Source organism: Onychomys torridus, chromosome 4, assembly GCF_903995425.1.
Source record: "Onychomys torridus chromosome 4, mOncTor1.1, whole genome shotgun sequence".
NCBI classification, from domain to species: Eukaryota; Metazoa; Chordata; class Mammalia; order Rodentia; family Cricetidae; genus Onychomys; species Onychomys torridus.
Window position 1 is genome coordinate 35,386,943 of NC_050446.1, and position 21,351 is coordinate 35,408,293.

General features: G+C 40.8%; 1 protein-coding gene and 1 pseudogene across 2 annotated transcripts in view; one reads left to right on the forward strand and one right to left on the reverse strand.

Moving 5' to 3' along the window:
* Nucleotides 1-10,603: 10,603 nt before the first annotated feature.
* Nucleotides 10,604-10,772, forward strand: LOC118581642 (annotated as a pseudogene).
* Nucleotides 10,773-19,091: 8,319 nt separating this feature from the next.
* Acvr1 (activin A receptor type 1) overlaps nt 19,092-21,351 on the reverse strand; it is a 122,574-nt gene continuing 120,314 nt past the window's right edge. For both annotated transcript variants that reach the window (XM_036183792.1, XM_036183791.1), the window contains exons 9-10: nt 21,001-21,131; nt 19,092-20,312 (exon numbers count right to left, since the gene is read on the reverse strand). In XM_036183792.1, the coding sequence (XP_036039685.1) occupies nt 20,178-20,312; nt 21,001-21,131 (266 nt within the window). In that variant the 3' untranslated portion in view covers nt 19,092-20,177. The remainder of the gene's footprint in view (nt 20,313-21,000; nt 21,132-21,351) is intronic.

The following is a 21,351-nucleotide window of genomic DNA, read 5'->3' on the forward strand; positions in this document are numbered from 1 at the left end:
AAAGGTTCAAGTGGAGTGTGTCACTCTTTCTAGATTACTTCCAAGAAACTCACTTCTAGTCCTAAACAGCAACTAGGCTCTTACAAACCAGGAGAAATCTGAGCCAAGAGAGTACTATGTGAAGTTACTACCAAATGTGTGCAGATGTCTATCTACAAAGCAAGAACCACAGACAGTGTAGAAAAGCAAGCTTGGTTAAAGAAAGACTTAGCTCACACCAGCTAGCCGCTCCTTCATCAGAGGAGCCAGTCCTTTGCTTGATCAATTGTGTCCCTCTCTTTCATAGTACTATTCTCGATCATAAATACGAAAGGTTTCCCTTACTGTATTTGGAGCTGTAGCTGGGTGAAAGCAGAGAGGCTTTGTCCACTGTGTATTCCAGCCATTATTTCAGGGCCAGAGCTAGGGTAATTACAGAACAAAAAGCATATTTTAATTCGAAAGTACTCGTAACAAGTATCAAAGAAAATGTTTTAGTGAGTTTAGAATTTCTAATTCATAATTCTTTATGAATTAGAAATACAAATTGAGGAATAGCTGGACTTTTGTGGTATCCAAGACTTGTTCTGGAGTTGTTTTGCTCCTGTTTGGGTCTTCTGCATTGCACTACTGTTCATCTCTGAAACCAGACATATCTTCTGGTGAGAGCTGCTGACTGACCCATTCCATCATAAGGCCTTTGGGCCAGCATGTCCATCCTCAGCTGGTACCTAGATTCAGAGCTGTGCTGGAATCGTCTGTAAACATTCACTCCCCAGTTTCCTGTCTGTTCTTTCACTGGCATTTTGGAATCTGCTTCGGTAGGAGTATCCATGTCATAAAAATGAGCAAATGTTACAATCTGGATTCTTCAGAGGCAACATCAATTCACACAGCACTCACTAAGCTGGAGGCTGATCAAATGGTTCAGAGCCTGACAGGTGATGCCTTCAGACACTGCCAGGAAGGACTAGCATGGTTGCACCAATCCTAACTTAACTGTATGACACCAGACCAGAAAAAGCCACCACTCCATTCTTCCAAAGAGCTCTACTTCCCTCCCCACCTGTCAAACCCCATAAAGTATGAGCAGCTTCTGATTCTTCTCACTGTTAAGGATTTTTTGCTTTGCTTCTATGCATGATACCTTCTAGACTTACGGCTGTCAGAGAAAGAGGAAAAGAGATAATGGATGCCAAAGACTTAGTGCTTTCTATTTACTTCTCTTATATTTGTGCATTAAGTATTATATACTCTAACAAATATGACTATGAGCCCAAAGGGCTTAAATCATATAGTAACAATAATATTTAAGTATCTTCATCTGCATTTTAAGGGACTTTCTCATCTTCATCAAGCAAAAAGGAAATATTTATTTTAACCTATCCCACTTAGAAGGAAGATAGATGATGACCACCAGCTGAGTCATGGCTTCTTAATGCCAGTGTCATTTATATGTTGTTTTTACCTTGTCCATCCAGCCAAAATCTTATTCTTCTAGACATCATATTTTGGACTCAGCTTTACATCTTAGCATGACTACATATAGGAAAATAAATCCAGTTTTTAAAGAATTAAATTATAAAGGAAAAATGTACTACACTGAAAATTGGTACATAAAAAAAGAACATGTTGCAAGAGAAAATGTAAGATAAAATTAAAATTTGATAAATGGTAGATCCTAGTGGATTAATTTCCACCTGGATTAATTTCACCCTTTGATAAACTAGGTCCCCAGATGTTTCTAAATATTTGAAGAACTGCTGCAAACAGTAGTATTCTTTGATCTGGTCTTGAAGTTGATGCTACAAAGGAGTTGATGAGTAGCCCCTCACATCCCTTAACTAATTAAAGAGGAAAGCTTCCTCAAAATTGAACAGCAGAGAGAAAAGTGAGTTTACTTGTTTATGCATTATTGATTTTAAAATAATATTTAAAGACTTGTGTGTGTGTATGTGTGTGCTTGTGCATGCATGTGTATATGTGTTTGAATGTATGTCACATGTGTGCAAGTGCCAGGAAGAGTGTTGGATTCCCTGGAGCTAGAGTTGTAGGCAATGGTGAACTACCTGACTTAGATGTTAAAAACATATTCAGGTCCTCTGGAAGAATAGTAAATATTCTTAATTGCTGAACCATCTCTCTAGCCCCAGCATTTCAAAGTGAATTTTAACGAATGCTGTAGCTCGATGTGTACATTGACCATACCAGGATCCCTCTAATTAGGTGTTGTGTTGTGTTGTGTTACTGCCTGTGAGTGTGTGTGTGAGTGTGAGTGTGTGTGTGTGTTACCACAATGAATTCATGGATGTCAGAGGACAACTTACAAGAGTCAGTCTGTCCATCTACAATATAGTTTCCAGAGATCAAATTCAGTTTGTCAGCCTTGGCAGCAGGTATTTTTATTCCCTTACCCATCTCACCAGCCAACTAGGATTTGGAAGATTTATCTTTTTCTGTACTTTTGCCTATCTTACTCAAAATGAGTTTGTTACAGGCAATGTAGTTCAATTATGCTTTTTAATTGAAATGTTTAGACCATTTGTATTTAATGTACTGTACCATCTTGCTACTTGTTTTACTTGTTCTTGATTCCCTTTTTCTAGCTTTCATTTGGATTACCATATGAAATTATTTTAGCCTCTATTACAGCCCAATATATTATCTATCTTTGTAAATGAAGTTTTTTGGTTGCTAAATTGTAGTTCTGGAGTTGAACCTAGGACCTTGACATGTTAGGCAAGTACTGCACCACTGAGCTACTGCCCCAAGCCCTGTGTCAAGTGTTTTCATTTTGGTTTTTTGTTTGCTTTCTTTCTATATATTTGCTTAAATCATGCTTACCTCTACTTGTCCTTGAAATTACAGAGAGGAGGACAGAACTCAATTGTTAATGTGCTTAACATGCCTGAGGTACCAGCTTCTAACTCATCACTGAAAGGTGGGGGGAAAATATATTGAAATTCCCAACTACAACTGTAGGTGACTTTATATCTCCTTTCAATCACTTCAGCCTCTGTATTAGGTCCATGCATAAGGGTTTTAGAGATTTTATCTTCCCAATGAACTGACTCTATAAATAGTGTATCTTTAGCTCTGGATAAATTCCTCATCCTGAAACTTACCTTTTCTAATAGTTGTAAAACCATAATGTGAAATGAGAAAGAAGTCATTTATATCTATGAACATCCTTACTTTCTCAGTTTCCATACCTGTGTATGTCCAAGTTCAAATCAAATATGATTTCCTTTGGCCTTAAATTCCTTTAACTTTTTTCTCCAGTGAGAATTGTTTAGGGTGAGTTCTTTCAGCTTTAGTTTATTTGAAAAAGCCTTATTTTAACCTCATTTTTATAGGATATTTTCACAGTGCATAAAATTTTAGGTTGACAGTTTTAGTTTCAGTTCTTAAAGATGTCGTTCCAATGGCTCTGACTCTCATCATTTCTAATGAGAAGTATATTTCCCTATCGTCTTTGTTCCTCAGTGCATATGTCTCTCTCTCCGGACTGCTTTGGATATAGTTTCCCCATTTTCAAATCTCGCTAACTTGTTGGTGATAATCTGGGTGTCGTTTTCTTAATGTTTATGGGTTTTATTTGTGGTTAGTTTCTTTGACTTTGTGGGGCAGGATCCTTAAATACATGTGAAAATGACATGTCTTGTTTTGGAATGCTTTTACACATTAGTCCTTCAAGTACATTTCTATCACTCTTCTCTCACTGAAACTCCAGTTTTTCCTGTGTAATATCTGTGAATACCATCCCCAAATTATAGCCATTTTCTCACTGATTCTAGTTTTTCCCCTCCCAGAATTCATTTTGAGTAATTTTTATTGCCAGGTCTTCAAGATCATTGACCTTTTTGAAAAGCAGTCTTTAATCTGCTGACATTTTAGGCAGTGAGAATTCTCATTACAACTTGCAACTTCCAGCTCTAAGATTTTTATTTAGTTCTTATCATATCTCACCTCCATGTTTACATTAAATTTATAATTTCCTGGAAATCAATGAACATACTAATTATATTGAAAACGGTTGTATAGGTATCTTTGACTCACTGTTTCCTCCTTCCATCCCCTTTCAAGGCTGTATTTCTCTTTATCCTCTCTTTCTTCAGGTGTGTAGAAATTACTATTTTTATTACATACTGGATATTGTAGATGTTACATTGCTGAGCATGTATTTCGTTACATTAGTTTAAATCATTTTGGATCTTGATCTACATCTTAACTTTTTTTGTGAATCACTTTGTTGTTTAGGGAATTTGTTTTTAATTGTTTAGAGTAGATCTATAAGAGTCATTGTTCTAAGGCCGTTACAGCCTTGTTACTATGGTATAGCCTGTCTCAGTTGCTCTGAAATGTCCCATGTATTCACTGAGTTTCCATCACTCTTGTAGCAATTTTCATCCCTGTGCAAGCTTAGAGAATTACTTGACCTGACCCATTTTATTGTATTATAACAAGTATCTGAGGCTAGATAACTTTACAGTGGGCAGGTGTATATGTTGTTCACACTTTTGGAGGCAAAAAGGCATGACACCAGCATCAGTCCAGGTCAGGAAGGGCCTCAAAGAGGATGGCATCACAGTCATATCACAGGACAGGAAAACAATAACAACTAAGGGTCCACCTGAGGTCACACCTCTAGTGATCTTAACACTTTCCATTAAGCCTTGTCTCAGGGTTCCATCACCAACCAAGCCTCCAACCAAGACCTCAACCATTGCATCCTTTAAGATTGCTTATTCCTGAGATGTTCATACCGTCCAGACTCAGATTGAACACAGAATTTTATTCTATTCATTTGCAAATCCTTATTCAGCAAAAGACTGGAGCACATCTTTGTATACATACATATCTTCAGTGCCCTTTATCTGGTTTCCCTCTGTTACCTGGCTCCATAAATCCTCTTTGTCGGTTTCTCCAGTCGCCTCAACTAAGCAACGAATGAAGAATATCTGTGATGCACAGATGGAGAACTGGGGGCAGCTGGGGTCTCCATCTGTACATCACATAGGTCTAGCGTATGTAGCTTGCCTGGTTTGGAAGCTTACTCACTTGACTAGCTCTCTCCCAGAAAGCTGCTGTGCCTAGAGGGTGGACTGCTTTCCTTCTCCTAAGTGTTCCTCCCTGTGCTGCCCAGTGTGGGATGGTAGAAAACTGGCTTTAAATATTGCACCTTGTTTTCAGATGTCTACTGCCTGAGGGTAATTACAGGCAAGGCAACTCTCATAGTCCAAAGCAGAAGCCTTAAAACTCTCAAAAGGATTTGGTTAGCAAATGGAAAGAGGATTAATTTGACAAAATAGGCTGATTTCAAGGTGAACGCATTTCCTATTTATTGTCATAACAAATTACAACAACGTTGAAGGCTTAAACAACATAAATGAGCTAAGAGTTCTAAAGATCAGGGCCAGTGAGATGGCTCAGTGTCGAAAGGTACCTGCCACCAAGCAGGACATCTTGGACGTAATCTCTGGCATCCACATGACAGGAGAAAACTGACTCTTCTCCATATGTGAGCTGTGGCTCAGTCTCCCCTCCCCTACCCCACAAAATAAATAAATAGATAGATAGATAGATAGATGGATGGATGGATGGATGGATGGATGGATGCATGCATGCATGCATGAATGAATAATTAAATAAATAAATGAGGAGACTGGAGAGTTGGTCAAAGGTTAAGAACGTGTGCTGCTTTGTCAGAGAACTCAAGCTCAGCTTCCAGTACCTTCGTCAGAAGCTGACAACTGTCTCTAAATCTAGGTTTGGGGGAGTCTGACACTCTTCTGGTCTCCAAAGGCACCTGATCTCTCTCTCTCTCTCTCTCTCTCTCTCTCTCTCTCTCTCTCTCTCTCACACACACACACACACATACACACACACACACACATACACTTACACTCACACACTCCTATACACACTCACAAATACAAGCATGCACACATTCATATACACATACACCCACCACGTGCACATGCGTGTGCTTACAATACCCCCTAAACGAGTTCAGAAGCCCTAATGAAGTGTTAGCCATCTTGGGATCCTCCCTGGAGGCTCTACCAGAAGGGAAGTTATTTCTATGTCTGTAACAACTTCCAGCAGTCCCTGCTTCCCACCTCCAAAGCTAGTCACAATGGACCCCTTCCGTCATCTTTTCCCATCAGCACATCTACGCCTGCTCTTCTCCATCTCTCTTCAGTTTTGTGAAGCACTCAGTGATTACACAAGGCATGATAAGCTCCCAGCTTTAAATTCAGCTGATTAGCTACTGTAATTCCACCTGCACAAGGTCTGTTGACCATGCAACCCAACACTGTCTACAGTTCTGTGGATTAGGACATTGAGGGGCGGTTTGCCAGCCACATGGGGCAAATAAACAATTCACCACCACATCCTTATATTTTCATACTGGACTTGGCTTTAAAACTAAATCCAAAATAACTTCTTAGGCAACTTTAAATCCCTGCTGTATAAAGCCTCAAGGATAACATTGGCAAGAGGCTGTCAAAACATAAAAATTAGCTTCCACTTATATTTTTGTGAGCTAGAATATAGATGGGAAGAAAAATTAAAAATTCACATATGTTTTTATGTTCCCTATGTAGTCATAGCTATGGATACAGAAAGAATTGCTATAGTTCATCTCACACATGGTAACTGAAGGCTTCATTTTGAAGCTATTGCCTGTATGAATGCGCACTCCTTTTTCCAAAGTGTGGAGTCATTCTGGTTTTTATTTGTTTATAATTTTCATTTTTCATGTTTGTCCACATCAAATGTCCTGCCCCTAAAGATTATGATCACAATTGGGGTCGCAGCCTGAGACTAATGCTACATGGTCACCTCAAAGCTTTATAGCTAGAAGAAGTGAGCAAAGCTTCTATCCTGTTAAATATTAAAACACGAGGGGAGAAATCTTCCTTTGCATTTTGCAATATGAGAAACTTCAAGTGAACAGTAAGTCTGTGGGGAGACATTGGCAAAGACTCTCAGTCAAATGTCAGCATGCTTGCTCACATCTCCAGCATCTCTCCTCATTTTGCAACGTCTTCAGTGTGCTCCCTTGTAGCTGGCTGTTCTCTCCTCAAGTCAGTCAAATAGTTCTGAAAAGGTAGACCTCACAATTTCTACTCCCTTACATCTGCTATTTCTCAGCAAAAAAAAAAAAAAAAAATGCTTGTGAATCCTTTACTTGTAAACTGAAGAAATGGTCAACAAGTCAATAATTACTATGCATGTTCCTGAAATAGTGCCCTCCTCCAAAACATTTATATATGTGTGTGATATTTCTGAAGTCTTCCTTCTAAGAAAAAAAAAAAAAGTCCTTTCTGACTGTGTGTGATCTTATGGCTCATGGCAAACATTAATAGAGATTATGGGTGTGACTGCCATCAGAAGAGTCTCTAGAAAACACGTCCATGACTCAGCAGATTATCCAAAAAGCTCTCAAGGCATTTATCACACTCCAAACTGATGATGTTACCACCCTGTCACTTTGATGCCACAGTGACAAAGACACCCAAGCCCTTCGATCTATCTTAGGGACTGCCATTTTCAGGGGAGAACAAATTTAACAAGAGGCATCCTTGGGTAGTGCCAAGAATTTTGGTTAGCACCTTCCAGGTCAGCCTCGAGGTGTTTGTTTTCGCTGTCTCCACCTTTTCTCACCTGTTACCTCCTTTTGAAATCTTGGCTTAAACTTCGCTTGTTTGGGCCCCTTTCTGGATGCCATCCCGACCGCTGTCTTTTGAGTTTTTGTCTGTAATCTGTGTGTCTCTGGATGTTAAACAAACCATGCATAGCTAAACATTTACTCAGTTCCCTCTAAAGCAAACCATGCAAAATTCACAGAGAAATCCTCAACTTTCAGATTTTCTGGGGTCTGCACAGCGCTTTAAAATTTGATCGGTTTTACGCAGCAACCCACAGTCCTCACATGGTTTGAAAAACAGGAGCATGTTTCCAAGCCAAGGTCAGCATTCTTTAATAAGCTAGAACATATTTGCACGTGCACTGTTGAGTGTGTTCCCAGCCCAAGGCTTTAGGATACTCTCTAGTTGGAAAGGCCCTAGTGGTTTGGATGAGAGTGGCAAGATGCTTGTCAGCTTTGCACAAGACTCTGGGTTCAATTCCCAGCAATGAAAATCACACCAACAACGACAACGGAAACGTGGAGGAATGGAAGAGCCCCTAGGGAGGAGCTGTGAGGTAAGGCCCAGCCGCATTTATGACATTACCATTCTGCATGCACTATGAAGGGAGGGGAGACAACCACCATTTATTAACTATTAAGTATGTGTGAAATGATACCTGCTATGAAGAAGCTCACATTCTAGAGCAAGAAAGCAGCAGAGGAAACAAGCAGCCCAAGGGCCAAAAGGCCCACACCAGGTAGGGGCAGCTTCTCTGCTGGACAGGTAGCAAAAGCGCTTCCAGCATGGGAACTATAAAGCCATGTCATGAGAATACACACACAGGACAAAGCCCCAAAGCTAGAGGAGACTGCCATGGAGGTAAGGATACAGAGGATCCTGGTTTCAACATCCCAATCCTCTTATCTGCAGGTGGGAACAGAAATGACTCTCTCAAAGAACTAAATGAGTTAGTGTTAAGCTCTTAAAAGTGCTAGCATAGAGCAAATGACTTTTGAAGTTGACTAGAATGACTTTTTAACAGGACTCACCCCAAAGGAAGTCAATACTGGTGCTGGTTAAGTGAGGGACTATGGAGACATAAGTCCGAAGCAGGTTTGGTGACAGGAACCATCACCAAGTGCACTGACCATGCTGAAATGCCAGAGACTGTATGCACCTGGACGGGGGTGAGGGTCCTGTCCCCAAACTCCTGAATTTCGGAGGGCACACTACATCTTGGCATGGCTGTCTTTGAAAAAGTTGTCTGATGTGTCTTAGCATTTCCTACAGGCTTGACTCTTGAGTAAATCAGCAGCAAATGGTACTAAAAGAAGAGGTTTATGGACCAATTTCAGCTTGGCCACTGACGAGATACATAGACAAAGAAGATGTGGCACCTATTTAAACTACCCTGAGTACTCATAACCTTGTAGAAATTGAGTTACCGGGACAGCATTCAGCTGTACTAATAATATTCCAGGTATTAATTCTGTCTACTGTCTTGCCAGTACAAAATCATCTTTTTCAAAAAAATTCAATTACACATGTTTTGATAGCACCTGCTTGACTCAGATCATCAACAAACTGCATTACAATTTTGTACTACTGAATGGATTTCTCAGGCTACGGATCTATGTGTTTTTCAAATTGGAGTGTATTCAGGAAGAGACCAATTACTTAAATTTGAGTAAGTTTGGACTGTGGTAAGAAAATCTACTTAGAGAAACATGGCAAGCAACGACTTTTGTCTCTTTTTCTATGTCCTAGAGCTGAGGAGCAGACAGAGAGGTGGGGCATAGGGTCGTCAAGGGAAACAGAGTAGATAGCCAGATTGACTTCTTTGGACAAATCTGTCCTTTGGGGAGCCTGACCCACTGCTGTTGAAAGGGTATTTTTTTTTTCAAAATAAATGCATTTGCCCAATGCTGTTGCAACTCTCCTCCGATGCATGCAGCCCTACATGCAACTCCTTTCTCCTTTTTTGATATTGCCAAGTTTCCGCCGCCTTGCTAGAGCCAAAAGCTTGTTTACCAGACATGGTATCAGGGACCAAGAAGTCCCAAACGCTGGGGACATGGTCTCATACATATTAAGATTAGTTACTGCCAACTCCTAGCTTAGTCTCAACTCCAAACTCTCACCACTACAAGGAAAGAGAGGAGTTGTAGTGAATTTCCCCAACCATGAAGGGTTCCAGAGGAGAGGCAGAAACAATTTCCTCTGTGGCCCTCACCTTGAGTAACTCATCTTCATGGGATTATGTTAGCCTAGACCTGTGAGATTGGCACCTGCCTGCTTAGGGGGATTCAAAGATACTTGTGTTTTCTTTGCTTCCCCCGACTAGATTCTCAATCTGAGGGTTCTAAGACACAGGGTTTTCAAAAATTAGTGCTTATTGGATTTACCTGGGGGCTTGTTAAAATACAGTTACTGGCTCTTTCTTGTATTCTCCCACCCAGAGTGTCTAATTCTATAGGACTTAGGTCTACACTGGTAAACTTGATGTGTAACAAGTTCCCAGTTCTGGTTGGTGTTACTGATGGAAATAGCACAATCTGAGAACCGTTGCCTTAAGGCATCCACTCAAGATCTGAAAGGTAGTCACTTCGCAATAAAAGGGGGAAATTCTTCAATATGCCATAGAAGCAGGAGAAGGATTTCAAACAAGAACATTGGAAAGAAAAAGCCTGTGACTGTATGATAATAGTCAGTGTGAAGAAGCCACCAGCAAATGGAGAAAGGATAATGTAAAATTCATTAAAAAAAAAAAAATGGAGGGCCAATGTTTTGGTCTTTACACTGGTCCAAGAACAGTGCTTGTTTTTCCCAAACTAGTTGGAAAAATGCCTAAATCCTGGTTGTTTGGTAAAGTACATGGGAGAACCTTCACTTGGTAGTGAGGATTAACCAGGCATAGGCTATGACTGCTCCAGCTCCACCTAAAACCATGAAAATAAAGAACCACAAAGAATAAACTATTTCCAATGTTGGGCCACAAAGGTGGCAAAAAGAAGCCCCTGAAACAGCCCAGGAAGCAGGCCAAGGAGATGGACGATACAGAAAGAGGAGAAGACACTCAAGGAGCTAAAAGCCAAGGCCTCGGGCAAGGGACCCCTGGCCACAGGAGGAATTAAGAAATCTGACAAAAAGTAAGCTGCTCCTTATAGGAGATGATGGTGACCCTCTTCCTATTTAAACATCTGGATTCCCTGCCATAACATCTTTGCCCACTACAGCTAGAATGAAGTGTTGCCCTGGAGCCTGTTAAACATCTGGATTCCCTGCCATAACATCTTTGCCACCTATAGTTAGAATGAAGTGTTATCTTGGAGCCTGTTGTACATTGTAGTAAACTTTTGTAAAGTAAATAGACAGACAGATAGATAGATAGATAGATAGATAGATAGATAGATAGATAATACAATGGCTCATTGTCTCTAGTGTTCAGCAACTCCTACTTCAGCTGTGAATTTAAAGTAAAAGCAGTCTGAAATCCTACCAGAGCTGTTTCATCTTTGTTGTCCTCCGAATTCTGTGTCACTTTGAATTAATTAAACCAACTCAATAAAAGGTGAAAAAAAAGAATAAACTGTTTCCAAGTGACTGTATCCTAGAACAACATTTAAGGATATTTACAGGAACACAAAAATATCTGACAGCCAGTAAAGTAAATTTCACAATGTCTGGAATCTAATAAAAAATAAAAACTACCAGGTTTATGGAGAATCAAGGAACTCTGACCTACACTGAGAAGAAAAATTAACTGAAACGAACAGAATATACAACTGACACAGATGTGGAGATCAGCAGGTCATGGCATTAAAGCAATTATCCCAACTGTATTCGGTATTGCCAATCACTGTAATTAAAGTCAGAGATATTTTTTCAAAATGCTTACATTGAGCGATGCAGATTAAAAAACTTCAACATGTGAGATGAAAAATGGATTTGAGGGATTAGTGACCCGCCAAGCATTGTAGAAAAGATTAATGAATCTGAAGAGCCCAGAATAGAAACCATCCAAAGTAAAACACAGAAGTAAAGAAACATGGTATCCACCAATGATGTGTGGGACTTCAGCAGCCTAAAATGATGTATGTACAACCAGAGCATCCCGAGGAATGAAGGCACAGTACACACAGTGCAAGGACAAAATGACAGTGGATCTTTCCCAGGGAGCAAGACAAACAGGCAAATAGTAGAATGAGATCTTAAAAGTGCTTAAAACTGCCAACTGAGAACGCTAAGCTCAGAAAAGCAAAGACTTCTCCAGACACACAAAAGCTCTTCAAATTCATCATCCAAAGATCCCCATGACAACAAGTGTGAAAGGTAAAAGGGAAGGATGCCAACCAACACAATGGAAGAGCACCTCTGTTCACGTCGAAAATGACTACCAGAAGTTTGAAGCTCATCCCCAGTTTCCTCTGGCTAACAGGGAATTATCCAGATCCAGAGGCCCCTTTCCTTGGTGGATCACATCAAACCAGACAAAAAGAGGAGCCCGGGAAAGACTCATGAGCAGCACAAATTTAACATGCTTAGAATTATTCTGACTAATCCAACCAGGGCTGTGCTTGATGAGGCATACTCTATATTTTTATACTGAAGTTGACTTTTAAGGAGCTGCCCACTTTCTGAATGTACAACATATTGCTGAGAAATGGGAAATGCAATACAAATGTTGGAAAGTATAACCGAGGAAACAGTAAGTACTGGTTTATTTCATCATCATAACAAAACATACCCTCTTAACAGGAGCAACTTGAACAGGAGGAAGTGACTGGTCCTAAATTAAACAGCTGTGAAGTCGCAGGCCTGGGCTCATCACCAGGGCGTCTGTTCTTGGGATCAACATTCTTAATGTCATATTACAGGCCTAGGTCTAGAAAAGAGCAGAAAAGGAGTGTTTTTAAGTCAGAAGATCAGCTAAGAAGTCCTAATATGTAAATTATAAAAACCCATGAAAGAAACAACCATAGAAACAAGGAAGAAGTCTTTAAAAAATTCTGAGAAAAACTATGTAAAGGATTTATACTCAGATGACACAAAACTCCTCAGCATCAACAGACAAGGTAGGATGACATAGTATATTATATATACTTATAGACTGTATGTAGTATATTCCTACCCCCAAACACTGAAGCAATCTGGAGTGTTATAGTCCCAAACTCTTAATGGGGTGTGCATGAAGACAAAGAGATTTCCAGATCTAAAAGGTCTGAAATACTGCACTCCCCACAGATTCTTTCTCAGGAAATCACAGGAAGATACATTTTAACTAAATTAACAATTGATAAAGAAGAGAGTGGCAATCTATACAAGAAAGGGCCAGTTAGTTAAGAAGGGAGAGCCCGAAGGAGAGCAGTAACGGGTGTACACAGCCGCCAGTGCAGCCTGGAGAGCGACAGCATGGTGCAAGAGAATTTGAACCTTCCAGAGAAGCAGAATGTTGACTTGAATGGATGGATAGAGGGAGGGAGTGAATGACAGTATATCAAAACTTCCTAAGTGAGAAGAGAGAAGAAATCCATCGAGATCAGAGGATGTGATTTAGCCATAGAGTACTCGACTAACATATGGGGTCCCAGGTTCAAACCCCAGAGTTTGAGTGTGTGCACCCCCCAACACACACACACACACACACACACACACACACACACACACACACACACACCATTTACTTTAGGGAAAGCAAACTCTGTACAAGAAGAGAAATGAAGTAAAAAAGCAATGGGCACTGATTTCACCCAAAATTATACTCTAAAATAGTGTGAATCAAAAGAGGTTTCTGTTTGTTAGTTCACTGGTTTTACACACACACACACACACACACACACACACACACACACGCATGGCAATCAGCTAGGCACATACTAGGTGTTTGATAAATATGTATTAAATCAATGAATGCATACAGAGAGGAAAGAGGTATAAACACATGCAAGATAAGGCTGAGAAAAAGCTGGTAAAAGCTACATTCCCTTCTTGAGTAGAAGCGAATAAATAATGTCTGGAACTAAAAACAAAAACAAGAAATAGAAAGATAATTATGCTGTTTCAAAGCAAAGGCAAAGACTTGAAAAAGTAAAAGGGTTGCCACGAGGAGGAGGAAGCAAGACAGAGAAATATCGGGGGACTGCTGCTTCCTATTGTAACTGCAGAGCTAGCTCCCTTTTCAGACAATAACTTAGAAAGTATTAAAATTGTAAATTGACAAAAGTAATTATCAGCCACCCAACAAGTCAGTTGGTAATTAGCAGAATGGCCTGGCCTCCCAAACCAGAACAAAGTTGCTTTGTCTTTAACATTCCAAAGAAGTTTCTCGTTACATAAAGGTACCTAGGGAGATGGCTCAATGGGAAAAGTGCTCTCCATGCAAGCATGAGGACTTGAGTTTGATCCCCAGCACCCATATGAAAGCTGGTGTGTGCCTGTAACCCCAGTGCTGGAGCAGCGTGATTTACAGGCAAATGCCTGGAGCTTACTGGCCAGTACCCCGAATTAATGAGCTCCAGACTGTGAGATACTCTGCCTTAAAAACTCTGTGGAAAATGATTGAGAAAGACACCTGATATTAACTTTGGTTGTCACACATACAGACCTACATGTACGGACACCCACATGCACACATACATGCACATATATGCACATGTATATTAAAATAGAAAATATGAAAAAAATAACTCCAAACACCACTACTCAAAGATAATCATGTGAAATATTTTAGTATAGCTGGGAAGAGATTTTTTTTCTGGGCATTTTTTTAAATAACTGGCATGTAGATTTTAATTTATTTCTTATAATGTTGAAACTGAACAAGGGTCAACAGAGTCACAACCTCCATTAGCCCAAGGATCTCCAAAACAGCAGGTAAACATATAGTGCACCTCCCTGCTAGTGTGTCTATGAGGCACACCTGCTCACCTGAGAGCAAAGGACCACACACACAGTGACTATTCAGGAGCCCTTAACTATTTGCTGGAGGGTAACAGGGACTTACGAGATTCACATGGTGGACACTTCAAGATGAACTCTACATAGAGAAGGATGGAATTGCATGGCTAGTCACGTCCTGAAATGTGCATTATGTAGGTTTTGAAATACTGCATCCTGGATAATTGACAGTGGCAGACTATGAGGTGGGAACCTTTCTGGAGGTGGTAGGGTGGTGGTGGAGGCTTTGAAGCCAAAGTATTCAACATGATCCAGATGTGGAATGACTAGGAGTCCTTCGGGGGTCTCCAGGTTATGTAGAAAAAAGTATTACTGATTTAGACAAAGAGGTGAGACGAAAGAGGAAAACCAGACCCAGAGTAGAGATGCTAACATTCTAGGAATACAAAGGACAGTCCAACAGGTTCATTTGATCTTCCTGTGGAATATAAACACATGAAAAGATAAGACTAGAGGAGTGATTCTTTCTGAGTCCTTCCACTAAGGGAAGGAGGGATGTAAACTGGGAGGTGAGGATGGAGCAGAAATGGAGTCACAGGTAACTGACACTGTTCTGGCTTAAAAGCTTTCGTGAACTGTGGACCAATAGCTGTGGAGCATCCACGGGACTGGACTAGGCCCTCTGCATAGGCGAGACAGTTATGTAGCTTGATCTGCTTAAGAGCGCCCCCACTGGCAGTGGGATCAGGATTCATTCCTAGGACATGAATGAGCTTTTTGGAGCCCAGTGCCTATGGTGCACGGAGGAGGGGCTTGGACTGAATGTACCAGGCTCTACTGTCTCCCCACAGGAGGTCTTGCCTTGACGGAGGTGAGAATTGGGGTTGGGATGGGGGAGAAGACTGGAGAGGTGGGAGGGTGGAGGGGTGGACATCTGTGGTTGGTATGTAAAATGAACAGAAATTTTCTTAATAAAAAATACTTGAATTAAAAAAAAGAGTAATCTTAATTCTAAATACTAATTAGTTGAATAATCAGATTACTGCCTCACTTTTCTAACCTGCTAATTGGGACCATAAAACCTATGCTGCTGCCTTATAATGTGGCTAGAAAGAGGTCACAGGACAATGATGGTATCAATCCAATGGTGAGTCAGGGACTACAGGGTTCTTGATTCTGTCTCAGAGCATTTGGAGAATGCTTAGCTGGGTCTGGCAGCTGGTAATTGGGGAAAGGACAAAAATGTATTAAAGTTCACATGTAGGAAGCACCCAGAGGAGGCAGAGGAACAAAGGTAGGAGGGTGGGGGTTGCTCTAGAGTGCCCAAGTTGAAAAGAGAACACCGAAGAAGGAACTGACATCTGAGAACCCTGCCAGGGGTCAGGCCTTCTGAGGAGCAGCCCTGGCTTCGTGGTAGTATAGAGAGTGAGGGACACAGAAGGCTGCTTCTGCAATAGTAAGACAACTGCAGACTGGACGAAGAAACAGTGCCATTTTGGAAAGGACTGTCACCATGAAGTAGGGCTGGGGCTGCTGACTGAGCAGGATGCAGACTGGTAGACAACCGTGCTTTCTCCTGTCCCGCAGGCTTCCTCTAATCATCTCTCACATCATAGCTAAGTAGGTGGATTTAGCTCTAGCCCAAACCTCACAAACCAGCATATAACAGGGGTTGGTAACAGCATCTTCCTATCAGGTACCATGCCCATGGAAGAGAATTTGGGGGCAATCCACCTGAGTTTTCTTATAGATCTTCAGAAATAAAACATCTCCCCAGGGCTGGTGAGATGGCACTCAGAGAGGCCTGGCCACCAAGGCTGACAACGTGAGTTTGAGTTGATACCTAAGACTTACATGGGAAGAGAGAACTGACTCCTGTAGATTGTCCTCAGACCTTCACATGCACATGGCGGCTCAGGGCCATCCACATACACATCCACGCACCCACAACATTTTTTAAACACGTTTCCTTGATCTAACTATCAAGGGGCCTGTTCTGAAAACCATCTGAGAAAAATAAATGTGTTCTTACCCTAGAGCTCTGTAGCTAGGGAATGTGGCCCAATGTCATCGAGGGGAGAAAAGTCACCTTGGAGGATTGGCATGTGGCCAGAGGGTCATCTCTGACCTTAAAATTAAATATTCAGTCCTATTTCAGAAACAGACCCCTTTAGGACCTCAGCTTCCTGCTTGGACACGGAGGTGAATCCACACTGACCTGCTTTCCCAGAGGGCTGTTAGGTTTCTTTTCACCTCATGCATCAGTGATTCACTAAACAAATACAAATCTCAGGCTGGAGAGATGGCTAAGAGCCCTGGCTGCTTCTGCCAGACAACCTGGGTTTAAATCTTAGTACCTGCATGGTGACTCAACCCTTTGAAACTCCACTCACAGGGAACATGATATAATCTTCAGATCTCCACAGTCACTGCAAACATGTGGTTATAGACATAGATGCAGACAAAACACTTATATACATAAAGTAAAAAAAAAAAAATGTTAAATACTTTTTTTAAATCTTGAGGTTAAAATTCAAATTCAGGGGCCAGGTAGTTGACTCAGAAAGTAAAGGTGCCTGCCACCAAGATGAGAACTGGGGCTTCACCTCTGAGGCCCATCCAAAGGGAGAGAAGTGATTCCCGCAGATTGTCCTCTGACCTCCATGCATGCATACCTCTAAAACAAATCCAAGGTGACAGACAGACACATGAGAGATACATATCTAGATACAGATACATAGATAAACACATAAATGTACTTTTTAAAATGGGTTTTTTAAAAGAAAAATTCAAAATCGTTAAGGGGGAAATCAGATGGAATCAAAATTGCTTCCAAATAAGCCACTCTAAGACCCAAATAGAACATACTAGTCTACAAACGTAGATTGGAAGCAGCCAGGCTCAGTGGGTGGGTACCAAACGACACTACTGTTTATCATCTAAGTCCAGGTTGCAATGTAAGTGACCTACATTCATAGCTCACACTTAGCAGGTGTGAACTGAGACCTTTTCTGCTCCAGGAGAATGGCAAGAACTATTTAAACCATCCTTTACTTATTCTTCCCCTGACATTTGTTCCTTTGTTTTCTTGAAATACGTGTACAACACCTACCAGAATGACTGAAAGTGGAAGAGAAAATCCCAAGGTACTGGTGACAATGTAGAACAAACAGAACACTGGTGAGAATACACACCAAACAGCCCTGTTAATAGATCAGTAGCATCTACTCACCAGACTCCTCCATTTGGTGACCCCACTCCTTCCCACATGGGTGAAGTATGTATCTACTTGTACTATGTTTATAACAACTGAATATGGCATATGCTGTTGATGGTCAGGAGAGCAACATTGTGACTGAGGAACAAGATGTGAGCAGGAGCTGATAATATCCTGCTGCTCAATGGGGTTCTGTTCCCATGGATGCCAACAATTCATAAACATTTATTTACATTCATTAAACTGAATATTTTTTTGTAAATAGTCAAGATCTTAATAAAAATAAAGTGATTCTATTTAACTTCTGAGTATACAGGCGAAAGAATTGAAAGCAAGATCTCAAAGAGATACATGTCTACTGGTACTCATGGCAGCTGCCTTTCAGCCATTCAATAGCCAAAAATTGGGAGGTTTTGGCAATAGATGCACAGATAAGCAAGATGTTGTATATAACACACACGGAATATTATTCTGCCTGAAAAAAAAAGAAGTTCAGACATATGCTATACGGATAATACTTGAATTTGCTGTGATAAGTAAAGTCAATTTTCACTAATGAACAAATACTGCATGATCCCACTTATGTGAAGAACATGAAGTGGTCAGATTCATAAAGAGGGAAAGCCACATGATGACACACAATGAAGTCAGGGATGATGAGGAGAGGAGAATGAGGAAGTTAGCATTTAATAGATCCAGAGTTCCCTTCATGAGATGGATGAGTTCTATGGACAGACTGTGGAAATGATGACCTAACTGTAGATGCGCTGAATGTCTCTGATCTGCATACATTAAGTTTATTAAGACAGGGAATTTTATGCAGTGTGTAACTTGAATTAAAATGTCCATTTTCCCCTAAAACAAGTTGAACGTGATTCTACCATATGCCTCATAAATGTATGCGAACAAAGTTACTAACCACCTACAGAGGACCTTCAGGAGTCCCCACCCCCTTTTGTGGCTTACTCTAAATCCTACCTTCCATGCCGTTGTAGACAGAAATAAAAGTGAAGGGCAGACTGCCAAGCACTGTGGTGTATGAGGCTCTGTACCCACTGGGACCCTGCACTGTACAACGGCTGTCCTCCTTTTCAGAGTCACAGCCCTGGGTGGGAAGGGCAAGTAGAGAGGTCTGTACATACTTTAAATTTCGGGAGGATTAGGAAAAGAACCCCAGTATAAAAGAATTGGGGGGTCTCAAATTCAAACTGTGAGCTAGCCCCTTAGATACCCAGATTCCCTACTCCCCTCGAAAAGCAAATTCATTTTTCAAATTAGATTTGTGTCTCTACTACTCCCCAAAGAAAGCACATTAGATTGCACAGATCTTTTTCATGCATTAAAAAAAAAAATCACCATTTGACTTGAAAACAGTTTATTTAATTTATACAAATAACTACTAAATACAAAAAGTAGATTAAAACAAAATAGTTATTTTTTTTTCTGGCAGAGTTTAAATGCACAGAATGGATAACTCCGAAGAAGATGCATTTTCCCCCCACAGCGTTTGGGACTAAAATTCTACTGAAATCTTTGCTTCTAAATCAGTAATATATTGGGTGGTGTCGCATGGGTAATGGCTAAATACGTTCTGCATATGAACTGAAAAGAAAGTTACAGTCTACACACATAAAAAAATGTGAAGCACTTAAAATGTGAATTTAACTGATAATAAAAGAAAATGTCCATTTCAGAGTCTAGTGTTAAAAACATTTCAGTAATAAAATCATAAGACCACATAAAAATAAGCTTTAACATATGCATGAAGCAGTTTTGTAAAAACTGCTAAGTGCACAAGTAATAAATAATTTGCAAAGTTGTGTATAAACAATTCCTAATGTTTGCATCGTTGTAAACATCAGCACGTGTGTAAAATGCAGCAGAGCCTAACATTACATTTTTTGTTTTGCCAAATTGAATTCCTATTATCCAAAGACAGACCAGTGGAATACGCAGCCGATGTTTTGGCAAGTTGGGTCTTTAAAATTAAGGGTAACAGTGCAAGTAAGGAATGCACAGAATTCCTAGTGCAACACAGAGTAGTGCAGCCAATATTGCTGATTAAGAATTCACCACCTCCTTGAGTTTCCCGTAGGGAGTGTCTAGGAGACCCGTGAAAGATATGCAAAGCCACTGTCTTAATGCCCAGATCTCCTGCAGGATCTCTCTGTGTTCCTCCAGTCCCCTCCCTTTGCGACCATCTGCCCACCATTAGTCTCTGTGGTGGGAACCGTTCGCCACGTGCCCAGGTCACAGTTTTTGAGCGAGGTTAGGGTGGTTTCGGGGTCTCCCCGGAACATGGCTGGGAAAGACATCTGCTTTTGGCAAAGCAGCCACTTCGGGAGGGAGACCGATGGTTCTGTTCTGACAACTGGTCAGGCCAGCATTAGGTCCCAGCTGGACAATGACAGTGTTGACTCTTCCTTCTTGACACCGTGAAAATGTCAACAGTCAGTTTTTAATTTGTCTAGGGAATTATCAATTTTGGTCAAAGTCTTTTTGATACGCAGAGCTGTGAGTCTTGCAGATGGATTCTGATACCAGCATTCTTTCATCAGCTTCGCCAGAGATGTTAATGTCTGAGGAGAGAAAAGAAACATCACACAAACTGGCTTTTTAGTGGTCCTGGAGACTGGGCAGATGCTGTGTCAAATTATTTTGAAGAACCTTGCAGGTCTTGAGAAGCTGGCCATGCTATAGTCATCTTCTTTAAGCAAGCACTCAAGGCCTTAGCCACCAATAAAGAAGCCATTCGGCATCCCATAAGCTTCTTTTGGACTCCTATTACTACCAGCTTACTTTATCAGGCAAATGCCATGGGCCCAGTCAGAGGCCTTGGATTTTATGGCTGCTAAAAGTAATGTTATTAACCCAGAGATAAGAGTGGAATCTTAGGAGTAGTCTTGGATGTCTACTACTTATGAGCAACATTTCAGGCTCCTCAGCATGGAGCAGCCTGCTTCTAGAATCTTAGGAAAACAGAGATGGTCAAGAGTTAATCACCATCACTCAGTCTCTTGGTTTACACATACCACTGCAGCTTTAAGGCAATTATAATGAGTGATCTCGTTCTTGACACTGGTCGCACACAGACACTCACGTGACTATTGTCACTCATTAGCAGCATCTACCAGATTATGCAATTAAGCTATAGGAACCTACATAAAACTGTGCAGGAAGAGAGTAGATGCACCATGTACATGCTAAGAGCCAAGAAGCTAACACTTGCTGGGATGAACTCTAAAACTAATAACAGGGTGTGCTTACTGGGTCTGAGAACCATCTGTTGGGTATGTTTGGCCTCTGTTGATCCACACAGACAACTTTTCTCATATCTTCAAAACTTGGGTCATTGGGAACAACATCATAGAATGGCGGCTTGTAATCTTCCACTATACCTGCATACAAGAAGATGAAAATTATGTGGGTTAGCAGGAGAGTATACATTCCCCTTGGGTTTCACTGCTCTGTGTCACTGTCATGAGTTATAAGGTGACAGGATAAAGTACCAGTCACCTTTTGCCTATGTCAAGGTGACTTTGGAAGCCACAGGCAGGTGCTAAAATAAGTTGAGAACAAGGCAATAAATATATAACCTGCAGGAAATCAGAAGCATAA